Here is a 15,304-nt window from a genome sequence, read left to right on the forward strand (position 1 = left end):
TAAGGGGCTCGTACTTTGAGAGGCAAAAGGCCCCACCCGCCACGGTCCCCCAGGGTAAAAAGCCACCTCTTTCCACCCTTCCCTAGAGCAGCTGCCCGGGCATGCGCCCTGAAGCCAACCTCCCCTCCTTCAGAATCCACCCCCTACAGGCTCCGCCCATCGCCCTCCAGAGCCAATCCCTGGGGCGAAGGGAGGGGTAGCCACGAGAGTGGGCGGTCGCTAAGGGTAGTTAGGAGTCTGGAGTCGTGCGCCCGAGTCAGAACTGCGTCTCGCGACCCAGGCGCCGGTTGCTGGAAGAGCGTGAGCAAGCGATGCTGCCGCCGCCGCTTCCTGATTGGCTGTGGGTGGCTACCTCTTTGTTGTGATTGGCCGCTAGTGAGCAGGGTATGTAAATGAAGGGGCCTGGGAGAGAAGGGGTGCCAGCGACCGGGTCCTTTGCGGAGTTCGATCCCTGGGTCCGACAGGTGCCCGCCCGGGCTGACCGGGATCGAGACGCACGGGCCTCTACGTGCCGTCTGCCCCGGCCGGGCCGGGTGAATCACGCCGCAGCCCGAGAAGGGGGCGGAGGCGCCGGCTCCCTGGCTCCGGCTGCGTGACTCACCCGCCCCCGCCGCCGCCGCCGCCGCCGCTTCGGGAGGAGCCGCCTCCACTGCCGGAAGCGAGCGGAGGCCGGGCGCGCAGAACAGCTCGCCGGGGGTCCCGGCTCTCACGGCCCCGGGAGGCCGGCAGGAACCACAGCCGGGAAGTGGGGCAGTAGAAGGAGTCCTGGGGTCAGAGGAGCCAGAATCCCCGGGGGAAAGCCGGGCTGGGTACCGCTAGGGGGCGCCGGGACTCGGGGGCGGAGTCGGGGGTGGGGGGCGGAATTCCTGCGGTTCCGCACTCCCGGGACCGCGGGGAAGGGGACGGAGACCCAGTTTTGACTAGTGTGATGGGCCACTCTTAAGATCTTGCTAGGCAGGGTCCCGGGAACTGGACCCTGGACCCTTAACTGGCCCAACAAAGTAGGTAGCGCTAGGGGTCCAAAACTCCAACCCCACCCCCCGCCACTCCAAGAAGAGAGTGGGTCCTCAAACGTATCTCACTGACCCCGGTGCCCAGCACGGTTTCCCGGCAAGCCCTGTCGATTCTGCCTCCCAAATAAATCCTGACTCAACCGACTTCCTTCCATACCCACTACCAGCTCCTCCTCCAGGCCATCACCATCGGCCGTCCCAACCAAGTACAGCTTACCAGTGGGTCTCAGATTCCCCCTCTTCCTCCCCGACTCCCACAGTCTTCCTCGAAGCAGCCACGGGGGGACGGAAACCCAGTCAGCTCCCACCACCACTCCCCTCCCTGCTCGAATTCCTTTAATGACTGCCCACCATGCTCATGATAAAATACAAACTCCCTACTTCTGCCTATGTGGCTTTCTGTGACCTGGCTGGTGCCCGTTCCCTTTGCTGCTCCCCAATCTGGTCTCCTACCATGTCACTCTCTGTGTGCCAGCCATGCTGGTCTCTTTCAGTTCAAGCCCATCCAGCCTCTGGGCCTTTGGTTGCCTTTTTTTGTTGATCCCTCCTCCCAGAATGCTTTTCCCAGGGTCTCCAGGGCTAACTTCTCTGGCCTGAGGGCTCCATTCAAATGTCACCTCCCCTCGGGAGCCTCCTCTGATCATCTAAAAGGTCTCCAGGACCTTTTAGTGTCTTCCTGTAATTCTCTGTACATTTCCTGTGTTTGCTTATTTATTTACTGTTAGAAACATACTCATAGGAGACAATAAATATTAAACTATGTGAAACTAGTATTTATATTATAAATTTATATATAGTTACTTACAATTTTATAATAAACTATGTGAAACAGCTGCTTTTGTAGGGGAAGAAGTTGAATATTGGCCATTCCACATGGTTCACTGAAGACATAATAATGTTATCATTAAGAGTATTTATTGGTGGTCTGGGCGCAGTGGTTCACACCTGTAATCTCAGCACTTTGGGAGGCCTCGGCGGGCAGATCATGAGGTCAGGTGTTTGAGACCAGCCTGGCCAACATAGTAAAACCCTGTGTCTACTAAAAATACAAAAATTAGTGGGCGTCGTGGCAGGTGCCTGTAATCCCAGCTACTTGGGAGGCTGAGGCAAGAGAACTGTTTGAACTTGGGAGGCAGAGATTGCAGGGAGCCGAGATCTCGCCACTGTACTCCAGCCTGGGCAACAAGAGCGAAACTATGTCTCAAAAAAAAAAAAGAGTACTTATTGGCAGGGTGTGGCAGCTCACAGTCATAATACCAGCACTTTGGGAGGCTGAGGCGGGAGGATGGCTTGAGGCAAGGAGTTTGAGACCACCCTGAGCAACATGGTGAGACCTTGTCTCTACAAAGAATAAAAGGAGGAAAAAAAGAGTACTTATTGACTGAAGGCCAGGAGTTTGAGACCAGCCTGGGCAACAAAGTGAGACACCATTTCTATTTTTTTAAATAAAGAAGTCCATAAATATACTTTATAAAATACAAAATTTAAGTCTATAGGCTGAGTGCAGTGGCTCACGCCTGTAATCCGAGCACTTTGGAGGTCAAGGTGGGCAGATCAGTTGAGGTCAGGAGTTTGAGACCGGCCTGGGCAACATGGCGAAACCCCATTTCTACCAAAAATACAAAAATTAGCTGGACGTGGTGGCTCCCAGCTACTCGGGAGGCTGAGGCACGAGAATCACTTGAACCCGTGAGGCAGAGGTTGTGGTGAGCTGAGGTCACGCCATTGCGCTCCAGCCTGGGCAACAGAGCGAGACTCCATCTCCAGAAAAAAAAAGTATATAAATATACATCTACAATTAAATAAAAATTGCCTATATCTTTAAAGTTCCCTAACAAAAGCTAGGTACAGAGTTGCTAAGTGACTTGAAGATCCTACCTGCAGCAGCTGTCAGATCCAGGCTTTGAACTTATTTGTTTTCCATAACTTGACTACAACTCCCTGCTCTCTGCAGATGCTGAGCAAGGGTCTGAAGCGGAAGCGGGAGGAGGAGGAAGAGAAGGAATCTCTGGCAGTCGACGCCTTGTGGCTGGATCCTGGCCACGCAGCGGTGGCACAGGCACCCCCGGCTGCAGCCTCTAGCTCCCTCTTTGACCTCTCGGTGCTCAAACTCCACCACAGCCTGCAGCAGAGTGAGCCAGACCTGCGGCACCTGGTCCTGGTGGTGAATACGCTACGGCGCATCCAGGCGTCCATGGCACCCGCGGCTGCCCTGCCACCTGTGCCAAGCCCACCTGCAGCCCCCAGCATGGCTGACAACCTCCTGGCAAGCTCGGACGCTGCCCTCTCAGCCTCCATGGCCAGCCTCCTGGAGGACCTCAGTCATATCGAGGGCCTGAGTCAGGCCCCCCAACCGCTGGCAGATGAGGGGCCACCAGGCCGTAGCATGGGGGGGGCGGCGCCCAGCCTGGGTGCCTTGGACCTTCTGGGCCCAGCCACTGGCTGTCTACTGGATGATGGGCTCGAGGGCCTGTTTGAGGACATTGACACCTCTATGTATGACAATGAACTTTGGGCACCAGCCTCTGAGGGCCTCAAGCCTGGCCCTGAGGATGAGCCGGGCAAGGAGGAAGCTCCGGAGCTGGACGAAGCGGAACTGGACTACCTCATGGATGTGCTGGTGGGCACACAGGCACTGGAGCGGCCGCCTGGGCCGGGGCGCTGAGCCCTTGTGTTGGGATGGTTGTCTGGTATCTGAACTGAGCTTGGTGGCTGGACCAACTGTCCTCAAAAAGACACATCTGGCTTCCCTAGTCCAGAGAACAGGGCTTGGGCCAATTTGCAGAGACAGAATCCAGTCCTGGACAATTTCACGTCCGTCCTCCTGTCTCAGGGCTGGCGGGGAAGCCTGGGATTAGTCCCTAGTGATGGAATGACAGGGTCTGGTGGCGGACTGAATTCCCTGGCCCTGCGGTCATAGCTTGGGCTGTTCCATCTCTGATATGGGAAGAGACCCCAGTCAAATTTTTCAAATTAAAACCAGTCCTGGGAAATCTCAAATCTGTGTGCTGCTTTGTCTCTGGGCAAATGTGAAAGGGAGGTATTTTATTGGGCGTAGACAGACTGTGTGCCAGGCACAGTTCTAAGCACTTGACATAGGTTAACTCATTTAATCATATAACAGCCCTACAAGCTGGGGTAGCTTTATTATCATCCCCATTTTACAGGCAAGAAAACTGAGGCTCCAAGGTCATCGCTTGAGGAGGTGGGTTTTAAAGTGTGAACTTAACTTACTTTCGTTTGTTTGTTTTAGATAGGGTCTCACTCTGTTGCCCAGTGATCTGATCATGGCTCACTACAGTCTCAAACTCCTAGGCTTAAGGGATCTTCCTGCCAGGCCACTTCTTTTTTTTTTTCTAAAATTTTATTTCTTTAAAAAAAAAAATTATTTCTTTTCCTTGCCAGCAGGAAGTAAAGGCCACTTTTTTATTTTTTATTTTTTAATTTTTTTTTGAGAGGGAGTTTCGCTCCTGTTACCCAGGCTGGAGTGCAATGGCGCGATCTCGGCTCACCGCAACCTCCGCCTCCTGGGTTCAGGCAATTCTCCTGCCTCAGCCTCCTGAGTAGCTGGGATTACAGGCACGCGCCACCATGCCCAGCTAATTTTTTGTATTTTTGGTAGAGACGGGGTTTCACCATGTTGACCAGGATGGTCTCGATCTCTTGACCTCGTGATCCACCCGCCTCGGCCTCCCAAAGTGCTGGGATTACAGGCTTGAGCCACCGCGCCTGGCCGTAAAGGCCACTTTTTAAAAAAGAAAGCACACTTTGGGAGGCCAAGGCAGTTGGATTACGAGGTCAGGAGTTTGAGACAAGCCTGGCCAAAATGGTGAAACGTTCTCTCTACTAAAAATACAAAAGTTAAAAATAACAACAACAACAAAATACAAAAGTTAGCCAGGCGTGGTGGCACACACCTGTAATCCCAGCTAGCTACTCTGGAGGCTGAGGCAGGAGAATCACTTGAACCCGGGGGGCGGAGGTTGCAGTGAGCCGAGATCATACCATTGCACTCCAGCCTGGGCAACAGAAGGAGAGTCCATCTCAAACAAACAAAAAATGAAAGCAAGTCCTCACTTGGAGTCTACCTGTATTTATCGGAGGGGAGTGGGAGAGGTTGCTTTCAGAATGGGCCAGAAATAAAAACACAAAACCCGGAGCCCGGGCAGATCCTCTCCAGGAGCCCTGAGAGTCGGTTCTCTCGGAAAATGGGGATGGAAAGGGGGACAACAGCCCGTTTTCAGAAATAAAATCCACTCAAATCTGTGTTGGGCAAAGGAGAGGGCTGCCTAAAGGCTGTGTCTGAAATAAAGCCACCAGGCTTGGTGGCTGGACTGCGGAGAGGGCGCTCAGGGCGCAGGCAGCTGTGCCTTCCTTCTAGAAGAAACCCAGGCCCGGGCGAGCTGGGGCCACCTGCCCGTGCGCTGGGCCTGGCCGGAGCGCCGGGTGTCAGCGGCCGCCCCCGCGGTCCCGCCGCATTCCAGGCCCGGCTGGGAGGGGCCGCACACTCAGCGGCCTGGCGCGGGACCCAGGGTGCGTCCTTCCTGACGGCCGCGGGGACAGGGCGGAGCCTGGGGGTGGTGCACGGAGGCTGGGGAGTGTCACGGTGAAAACCGGGCGCGCATGCAGAGAGGCGCCGGGGGCTGGACGCTGACCCCACGGGCCAGCGGGGCCTTGAGCGAGGGAAGCGCCGCCATCGTGGGGTCCCGAGCCTCGCCTCTGACCGGAAGCCCCGAGGAGGCTGAGGCAGGGGTGGAGCCGGGCCGGGCGCCGGGGCCGGGAAGGGGCGGGCAGAGCGGCGCTTCCTGGAGGAGCAGAGGAAGTGGTGCCCATTCTGAAAGTGGATGAGGCGGGCCGCGGAAGGCGGGGTGAAAATGGCCTACGGGGAGCTGGCGCCCAGGCCGAGGGCCTTCCAGGTGCCTGACTCCAGCCCCGGGCGGCTCCAGCCCCTGGGCAGCGGGTACTTGGAATGCTTTGCCGCAGACCCAAAACTTGGGCGCCTGGGATGAGCTCAGCACCGCCCCCTGGTGCCCAGCCTGGGGCTCTGCGATGCCTCTGTCCGGTTCCCTGGAAATCTTTTTATTTTTATTTTATTTTATTTTATTTTATTTTATTTATTTATTTTGAGACGAAGTTTCGCTCTTGTTACCCAGGCTGGAGTGCAATGGCGCGATCTCGGCTCACCACAACCTCCGCCTCCCGGGTTCAGGCAATTCTCCTGCCTCAGCCTCCTGAGTAGCTGGGATTACAGGCACCCGCCACCATGCCCAGCTGATTTTTTGTATTTTTGGTAGAGACGGGTTTTCACCATGTTGACCAGGATGGTCTCGATCTCTTGACCTCGTGATCCACCCGCCTCGGCCTCCCAAAGTGCTGGGATTACAGGCTTGAGCCACCGCGCCCGGCCCTATTTTTTATTTTTTAAAGATGGGGTTTCCCCATGATGGCCAGGCTGGTCTTGAACTCCTGACCTCAGATGATCCACCCGCCTCGGCCTCCCAAAGTGCTAGGATTACAGGCGTGAGCGTGAGCCTGTTTCTTATTTCCTTTTCCCGAGTTTTTAAAAAGAGATTGGGTCTCACTATGTTGCCCAGGCTGGAGAGCAGTGTCTGTTCAGAGGAGTGATCATAGTGCTGTACAACCTTGAACTCCTGGGCTCACGGAATCCTCTGGCCTCAGGCCTCCGAGTAGCTGGGACTAGGATTACAGGCACAAACCACCGTGCCCAGCTATGGACCTGTTTCTGATGTCTCCGACTGCCAATACTGGGTGAGCTGATCCTCCCATTTGCCCCTGTGCCTGCCTCACCAATGATGCCCCCTCCCCACAGAGTCTCTAGGTACAGTTGCACAGGTTGTGCACTGCACATAGGCTCCATATGTAAGTGGCTGGCACGCATGTTCCAGATACCCTGCATTTACATATTTATTACAAGTTTCCCAGCAGATGGAGGTCAAGTGTCTGCAGTAAGGGGCATGTCTTTTACACAAAAGCATCACATGGACTAGATTAGCCCTGGTCCCATTCCTCTGGCACCCTCAGGTTTATGAATGGCTCATGTGTGAGAACCTGGCCCTCTCTGCCCATGTCTGACCCCCAGATGGGATGTGCAGGCTCCCTGGCTCTGGTGTGCTGCTCCACCCTCAGGCTCAACCCCAGGAGGCCACACCACCTTGGCCTGCAGACTCCAGGGCCCACACCCTTCCTAGATGAGCTGTTAGCCCTGGCACTGCCTGCTGTCACCTTTCACCTTTCTGTTTTTTTGAGATAGAGTCTCACTGTGTTGCCCAGGCTGGAGTGGCCGGATCTCGGCTCACTGCAACCTCCACCTCCCAGGTTCAAGCCATTCTCCTGCGTCAGCCTCCCAAGTAGCTGGAACTACAGGCACCCACCACCATGCTTAGGTAATTTTTGTATTTTTAGTAGAGACGGGGTTTCACTATGTTGACCAGGCTGGTCTTGAACTCCTAACCTCGTGATCCACCCGTCTCAGCCTCCCAAAGTGCTGGGATTACAGGCACGTACCTGGCCCGCCTTTCACCCTTTTCAAGCTTCTGTGTATGCCCGCCATGACACCCCCAGGCCAGCTTCCCTCCGTGGCATTCAACGGAACACTCCCCAAACATACAACACACACTCACACTCCTCACACACTTCTCACACTCACTCCTGGAAGAGCTGTGACCAGCTCTCTGGTCCCCTTTTTCCTCCCTCCCTTCTTCCCTTCCCTCATTCAGCAAAAATTTATGAGCACACACCTACTGTGTGCCTAGACCTTTGTAAAGGGTAAATCTGACCACATCTCTCCCTTTTCCCTGGGCCCTTATTACTCCAATTCTCTGGAGACTGAACTCTGTATCTTCCAAGGCTTACCTTCTACCTCTGTTCCTATTCATTAAACAGTTATTGAGCACCTATGGTATGCAGTCCTAGCACATTGCAAAAATCTAACACAGAGATGTTATTGAAGCAGTAAGCTGGAGAGAAGTGATTGTTCCTGTAAGCCAGACCTACTGGGTTTGAACCCCAGCTTTGGCCAGATGTGATGGCTCATGCGTATCGTCCCAGCTACTCAGGAGGCTTGGGGCCAGGAGTCTGAGCCTGCAATGAGCCATGATTGCACCACCACACTCCAGCCTGGGCCACAGAACAAGACCCTGTCAGACAGAAAGAAGAAAGAAAAGAAAAGAAAGGAACAAAGGGAGAGAGAGAGAAAGAGAGAAAAGGAGAAAGAAACAGAAACAAGAAAGAGAAAGGAAGGAAGGAAGGGCGAGGAGGAGGGAGAGAGAGAAGGGAGGGAGGGAGGAAGGAAGGAAGAAAGAGGCAGGCAGGGAAGGAGAAAGGAGAGAGAAAGAGAAGAAAAAAGGAAGGAAGAGAAAGAAAGAGAAGGAAAGAGAAAGTAAGCTTTGCCAGAGGCCGGGCGCGGTGGCTCAAGCCTGTAATCCCAGCACTTTGGGAGGCCGAGGCGGGTGGATCACAAGGTCAAGAGATCGAGACCATCCTGGTCAACATGGTGAAACCCCGTCTCTACTAAAAATACAAAAAATTAGCTGGGCATGGTGGTGTGTGCCTGTAATCCCAGCTACTCAGGAGGCTGAGGCAGGAGAATTGCCTGAACCCAGGAGGCGGAGGTTGCGGTGAGCCGAGATCGCGCCATTGCACTCCAGCCTGGGTAACAAGAGCGAAAACTCCGTCTCCAAAAAAAAAAAAAAAAAAAAGAAAAAAAGAAAGAAAGCTTTGCCATTCAGTGGCTGTGTGACCATGACCCTAGGCACAGTACTTAACCTCTCTGAGCCTCAGGTCCTGACCTGTAAACTGGAACAGTAACAGTATCTGCCCTAAAGTACTGTTGTTCTGGTGAGAAATGAAACAGCAAGGGTCACTGAGTGAGGGACCCTCCAACATTTTCAGGGATCGCTAAGCTGCTGGGTTCAGCTGGAAAGGGGAGGAAGGCAGTAAGCTAAGTGACAAGACTGGAAGGCTCCGCAGGGCTAGGGCATACAGCACCCTGGATGGGGGACTTAACTCTGTAGGCGCCGGGGAGCCACGAAGTAAAAGGATCCCTTCTCTAGGTGGGCGGCATTGTCGTGGAGGTGACGCTGGAGGCCGAGAGCCCAGGGGAGGAGAGTCTGCGGAGGGACGGAGCGGCCACTGGGGGGGACGACGAAATCAGGAGGCGTAGCAGACAGGCTGTGGGGATGACGGGCCGTGGAGGAGGGGTCTCAGACCAGGCTCAGGGCGCTAATCAGGGAACTGGGGGACAGTGGGGCCACCCCTGAGATGGTGACTGGGGAGAAAAGCAGGTATGGAGTTGGGGGTGAGGCCAGGGAGGGGCCCAGGGGGTGCAAGAGGCTGGGGAGACACCCAGGATGCCGCGTGGAGCTGCTGGGGCCCTGGGACAGGAGCTCAGGAGAGAGGACTGGGGCGCAGCGGCGTGTGTGAAGGGTGGGCTCCAGGCCAGTGTCCCTTGGCTGGACTGGGTGGGGTGGAATGGCTGGACCAGGCAGGGCAGGTTGAGGCTCCTGCTTGGCTCAGACTGGGTCCGGAGAGGGTGGTCCCTGGGGAGAAGCATCCACCTCCTTCCCCAGCCCCACAGGATGTCCTGTGTTTACTGAGGTGGCCACGGCCGGAACAAGGACACTGGTGCCACCCCCCAACTTAGCTTCCCATGGCCACACCCCCTCGGGCAAGGGAGAACACGACAGAGAGAGACCGAGAGGGAGACAGAAATGCGCATCGAGAGAATGAGACAGAAAGAAACCAGGAAAGACACAGAGACAGACAAGGAATAAGGAAAGAGAGACAGAGAATGACAGAGAGACACACCATTCATGATAAGAACTCAGCCGGGCGCGGTGGCTCAAGCCTGTAATCCCAGCACTTTGGGAGGCCGAGGCGGGTGGATCACGAGGTCAAGAGATCGAGACCATCCTGGTCAACATGGTGAAACCCCGTCTCTACTAAAAATACAAAAAACTAGCTGGGCGTGGTGGCACGTGTCTGTAATCCCAGCTACTCAGGAGGCTGAGGCAGGAGAATTGCCTGAGCCCAGGAAGCGGAGGTTGCGGTGAGCCGAGATCGCGCCATTGCACTCCAGCCTGGGTAACAAGAGCGAAACTCCGTCTCAAAAAAAAAAAAAAAAGAACTCGCAGCAGGCCGGGCACAGTGGCTGACGTCATGATCCACCCGCCTCAGCCTCCCAAAAAGCTGGGATTACAGGTGTGACCCCCCATGCCCAGCCAGCTCAGCCTCTTTCTACCCTCAGGTACCTAAAAGCTCAGTGCTATGAATACTTTGTCCCTTCCATAGCTACCCAGAGCCTGCAGGACAAAGTCTGAGCCCCTCCTCATGGCCCTGCTGACCCCCAGACCTCCTCTTAGCTTTCCCTCACACTCTCAGATTAACCATTCCTCAAAGGGCCTTTGCACTGGCTGTTCCCTCTACCTGAAACACACCGTCATTCCTTCACCATCCATGGATTTAGATTAACTCCTATATATCCTCCAGGTGCAAGCTCAAATGCCACTTCTTCCAGGAAGTCCTCCCTGACTGCTCTTCCTAGTCTGGGGCAGGAACCTTTTCTGGACTTCCCCATCAAGGCTTTGACCTCTCTGCCGATGATTCCTCCATCACAACCCTCATCTTTCTGGGTTTGTTCCCTGCTGGACTGTGAACAGCGTGGATGCCGGCCTGAGATGTTTCAGTCACACTGTGTCCCCAGCACCATCCAGCCTGGGACTGGGCACCAGACCAGGTGCTCACTGAGTGTTGCTGACCGTGAATGAAGGCCTGCTCCGTTTCTCACCTCTGGTCCTTTGCCCACGTCTGTCCCTCTGCCTGGAACCCCCTTCCCTTCTATTTTCCTTAGCTCCCTTCTCCTCATTCTTCCAGTTTGACTTCATTATTATTATTATTTATTGTTATTATTTTGAGACAGAGTCTCGCTCTGTCGCCCAGGCTGGAGTACAATGGTGTGATCTCAGCTCACTGCAACCTCTGCCTTCCGGCTTCAATAGATTCTCCTGCCTCAGCCTCCCAAGTAGCTGGGATGACAGGTACCCATCACCACACCCAGCTAATTCAGTTTGACTGCAGATGTCACCTCTTGCAGGATCCTTTCCTGAGTCCGGCCCCTCCCCGCTGGGGTAGAGTTAGATTTGTTGATGTCCCCAGTACCCAGCAAAACACCTGCTACTAAATAGGGCTTATGTTTGTTGAATGAATACACGAACAGAAGAACGTTTGCGTGAATCAATCAAGGAGAGAGACTGCAATGAGGTGAGGGTCTCCTGAGGCCCGTCGGGAGCCCTGACCACGCCATCCCTTCCACCCCTCCCGGGAGGACGGCTCTGGCTGGCTTCTGGCCACACCCCAGTCCTTGGTTGCTGCCAGGCCTGGAAGGCATTTCCCAGAGCTCAGCACATTCCTGCCTTCCTCAGTGGCTGAGAGTGGGCAGGGGGCATTTCAGAGAGAAGGGAGGGAGGCCCCCGGCATTCCGGGATCCTGCCATCCTGGCCTGGAACTCTATGTCCTCTAAAGTGGGCCCCAACCCCTTGGTGTGAGATGGGGGATGGGTCTGCAGGGGGGGCCGCAGTGTGTGTGAGGGGCGAGGGTGCCGACAGAGGCCAGGGCTTGGTGTCTGTGCCTGGCTGGACAATGGGGCAGAAGCTGCTGACGCGCGCTTTGGGGGTAATCCCCCAGCCTCAGCCCAGCGCAGGCCCGGGGCCTGGGTTCAGAGAGCGACGGGCTTCCGAGGCAGCAGCCGGGTGGGTGCCAGGGGCATGTGGGGGTACCTGTGCTCCCTGTGCCGCCCCCCGGGGTCTGGTGAGTCAGGTGGCTGGGCCAGCTGCCAATGGGTGGGGGTGAGGCTTGGTAGCCTCGTCTTGGGAGTCAAGGCAGGCCTGGGTTCAAATCTGGACCGCTGCCAATGACCGGCTATGGGTGATCTTGGGAGAGTCACGTACGTTCTCTGAGCCTCCTTGTCTGCAAAGTGGAGGAGGCAGAAGAGTAGCGGGGTTTTTGTGGTCCAGGAGAACAGGGGTTGGGCCCCAGCTCCACCACCTTCTGTCCACATAGCTATAAATTGGGCATAGCCGTGACTCACGCCCATAATCCCAGAACTTTGGGAGGCTGAAGTGGGAAGACCGCTTGAGCCCAGGGGTTCGAGACCAGCCTGGGCAACATGGTGAAACTTTGTCTCTACAAAAAAAATACAAAAATTAGCTGGGCACAGTGGTGCATGCCTGTAGTTCCAGCTACTTGAAGTGGGGGTGGGTGGGGTGGGGGTGAGCCAGGAGGATTGCTTGAGCCCAGGAGGTTGAGGCTGCAGTGACTCATCTACTGCAGCCTGGGTGACAGAGTGAGACCCTGTCTCAAAACAAAAGGGCATAAGGAGCCCATTTGACACCCTTGATTCAAAAGCAGGGCTTGAGCACTGAGCGTTGGTACTTAGTATATTATGTGTCCCCCTAAACGGCAACTGCATTAGACAGAGAACGGGGAGTCCCCTGTGCCCAGTCTCACTCAAAAAGGGCCAAAACCTCCCCAGCAAGAAAAGCCAGCTGCCTAACTTGTGTGAAGAAGAATACCAAATACTTATTAGTAGCCCTCATTCTGTGTCAGGCTTCGTTTGACATTTTCAGTCTCTTGTAACTCATTTAATCTTCACGACGAACCCAGGAGGTGGGTACTTTTACTATCTGCAGAGCAAAGCTGTGCCTTGCAACAGGTCACCCAGCCAGGAAGTGGTCGCGCCGTGATCTGAACTCAAGTCGACAGGGAGAGGGAATGGAAGGAGTTTTCAGTGGAGGCCCTTGGCCAGCCCAGGTCCTGGAGCCAGGAAACAGTGGGGCTGGGGTGGGGTCCTGATTCTCCAAGTCGAGGAAGCCAACGTGCAAATCCTTGAAGCTGAGCTCATGGCAGAGGTCCTGGCCCAGGCCAGGGAGAGGCGGCTGGTGGCTGTCCCGTGGTCCCCACCCCTTGCGGAGGGCTGTAGCTGGAGGAGGGGGATGTTTGTTTCTCCACCACCCACCCTCTGGTGACGTCACACCTCCGCAGCCAATGGCTGGGGTTTCTCTCTCCTCCCCCTCCCCATTCCTTTTCCCCCCAAGCCTAGGGCTGGGGCTGACAGACGGACCAGGAGCTCTCGAGGTGTCTGGAGGCCCAGCGGTAAGAGATCAGCCGGCCAGTCCCCTCCCTGGCCAAACTGAGACACTGTGGGAATGAGGTTCAAGGTCCCGGGAAGTGTTGGGATGGGTTCTGGGAGGGGGCCTGGGGGCTCAGGAAGCCGTGTGCTGTAGGCGTTAAAGGTACAGACTTTGGAGCCAGTGGTTCAGATCTCCTTTCCTCTTCTTTCTGGCTGTGCAGCCTTGGGCAAGACACTTAATCCTCTGTGCCTCTGCTTCCCCATCTCTAAAATGGGCTGATGTCAGGAGGCCGCTTCACAGGGCTGGTGCCAGAGTAATGAGTTGCTGCTTTTAAAGAGCTAAGGCAGCCAGGCATAGTGGCTCATGCCTGTAATCCCAGCACTTTGGGAGGCTGAGGTGGAGGACTGGAGTTCGAGGCCCAGGAGTTCGAGACCAGCCTGGGCCCCATAGGGAGACCCTATCTCTACGCATATATCTATATTTTAAATTAGCGGGGTGTGGTGGTGCGTGCCTGTGGTCCCAGCTACTCTGGAGGCTTAGATGGCAGGATGGGTTGGGCACAGGAGGCCGAGGTTGCAGTGAGCTGTGATCACACCACTGCACTCTAGCCTGGGTGACAAAGTGAGACCTTGTCTCAAAAAAAAAAAAAAAAAAAAAAACCCAAAAAACAAAACAAAACAAAACAAAACAAAAAACAGAGCTGGGCAGGATGCCTGATACCCGGGGTGGGTCCCTGGAGTAGGGTGTTAGGGAGGCAGCATGGATCCTGTTGGTGGGGGGCTGGTGCCTGAGCTGGGTTTTGTCCCTCAGCCAAAGCTCCCCTTTGGTAGTGGGGAAAGTGGGGGCCACTGAGGAGCAAAAGTTGGATGTCAGACACTGTGAGATGCACAGCCCTCTCCCTCCATACTCTACCTGTTGCTGCCAGATAGGAGTTTATATTAATTTTTTTTAAAAATAGAGATGGGGTTTCACCATGTTGGCCAGGGTGGTCTCGAATTCCTGACCTCATGATCTGCTTGCCTCGGCCTCCCAAAGTGTTGGGATTACAGGTGTGGGCCACTGCGCTCAGTCGAGTTTATATTAATTGAGCACTTATTATACATGAGAAATATTCTAAGCACCTGTTGCTCTCTCACAAATCTTCAAAGCCATTCTTATTAGCTCCATTTTACAGATGGAGAAACTGAGGACCCAGAGATGGAGGATCTCACCCAAGTCCTCATACCTGGGAAGTGCTGGAGCAGGGACTAAGTGAGGCAGTCAGAGGCCACCGCCTTAACTTCCCCAGACCCCCTAGATGGCCTCAAGTAATGTTTACAGGCCTGGACGAGTCAGCTCAACTCCCGAGCCTCACTGCTGTGGGAGATCACACTGGTGGTGGGGGAAAGCTGAGTTTCTGAGCAGGCAGGGTTCCCAAGTGAGGCTGGTGGCAGTCACCAGGGAAAGAGAGCCAGAAGCAAAGCCCTCAGCCGACCCCTTAGCAGTCTCTCCAAGTGACAACCCCTCACTCCCAGCTGCTCTGAAGGGCGTGAGTCGCGTCTGAAATGGATATCTCAGTTGTACCCACTCCAGGGAGATGTTACAAAGATTTAAGTAGCCAAGATAGGAAGGATCTTACTTAGCACATAGTAGGTGCTCGAGAAATAGGGACTCTGGAGGTTCTGAAAGCTCTGGCATGTGCCAGTGTCACACCACAGCAACTGCCCAAGAAATAGGCTGCTGGCATCTAGAGTGTCTGCCTGGTCTCGCTAGATCTGCCCCTAACACAAGGCAGCGATCCCGCCACCTCCCCTGCGCCTCCCCGCCCCTCCCTCCCCTGCCTAGTGGGATAGGCAGAGCTGGGAACACAGAGTCCTGCCTGAGGGTTTCCTTCTGAAGCTGCCCCCACCTTACCCCGGGAGCTGGGTACGTGGCTCAGGAAGGGCACAGCTGGGCTAAATATAACCTGGGCTGGGTGCCTGTCCCAGACAGGGACGAAGAAGGAGGGCATTCTCTCTTGTCCCTGCCTTGCCTGGACTTCCTGTGCCAGGCTCCCGGCATGACCCTCAGAACCAAGGGCCTGGGACAGAGAGCCTGCCACCCAGGAGACCCAGTCCTGTACCACCTACAAGGTCCAGGCTTCTCGTGCCCCAGCTCAGGACTCTG

General features: G+C 55.3%; 2 protein-coding genes across 4 annotated transcripts in view; both read left to right on the forward strand.

The window, feature by feature from the left end:
• The first annotated feature begins 242 nt into the window (after positions 1–242).
• On the forward strand, positions 243–4,013 carry SERTAD1 (SERTA domain containing 1). The gene is made up of 2 exons (XM_003943168.3): positions 243–384; positions 2,968–4,013. Exon 2 carries the CDS (start codon positions 2,968–2,970, stop codon positions 3,676–3,678), a length of 711 nt encoding a protein of 236 aa, XP_003943217.1. The 5' UTR covers positions 243–384; the 3' UTR covers positions 3,679–4,013.
• A 1,586-nt stretch (positions 4,014–5,599) lies between these two features.
• The window catches only part of PRX (periaxin), a 29,686-nt gene continuing 19,981 nt past the window's right edge, over positions 5,600–15,304 (forward strand). Inside the window, exon 1 of one of the 3 annotated variants that reach the window (XM_039466964.2) lies at positions 5,600–6,782. In XM_039466964.2, coding sequence (XP_039322898.2) covers positions 6,745–6,782 — 38 coding nt within the window. In that variant the 5' untranslated portion in view covers positions 5,600–6,744. Of the gene's footprint in view, positions 6,783–13,075; positions 13,182–15,304 lie in introns of those variants that run through there. The other 2 variants (XM_039466965.2, XM_039466966.2) reach the window with 2 other exon arrangements.

The sequence above is a fragment of the Saimiri boliviensis genome, chromosome 14, assembly GCF_048565385.1.
Source record: "Saimiri boliviensis isolate mSaiBol1 chromosome 14, mSaiBol1.pri, whole genome shotgun sequence".
NCBI lineage: Eukaryota > Metazoa > Chordata > Mammalia > Primates > Cebidae > Saimiri > Saimiri boliviensis.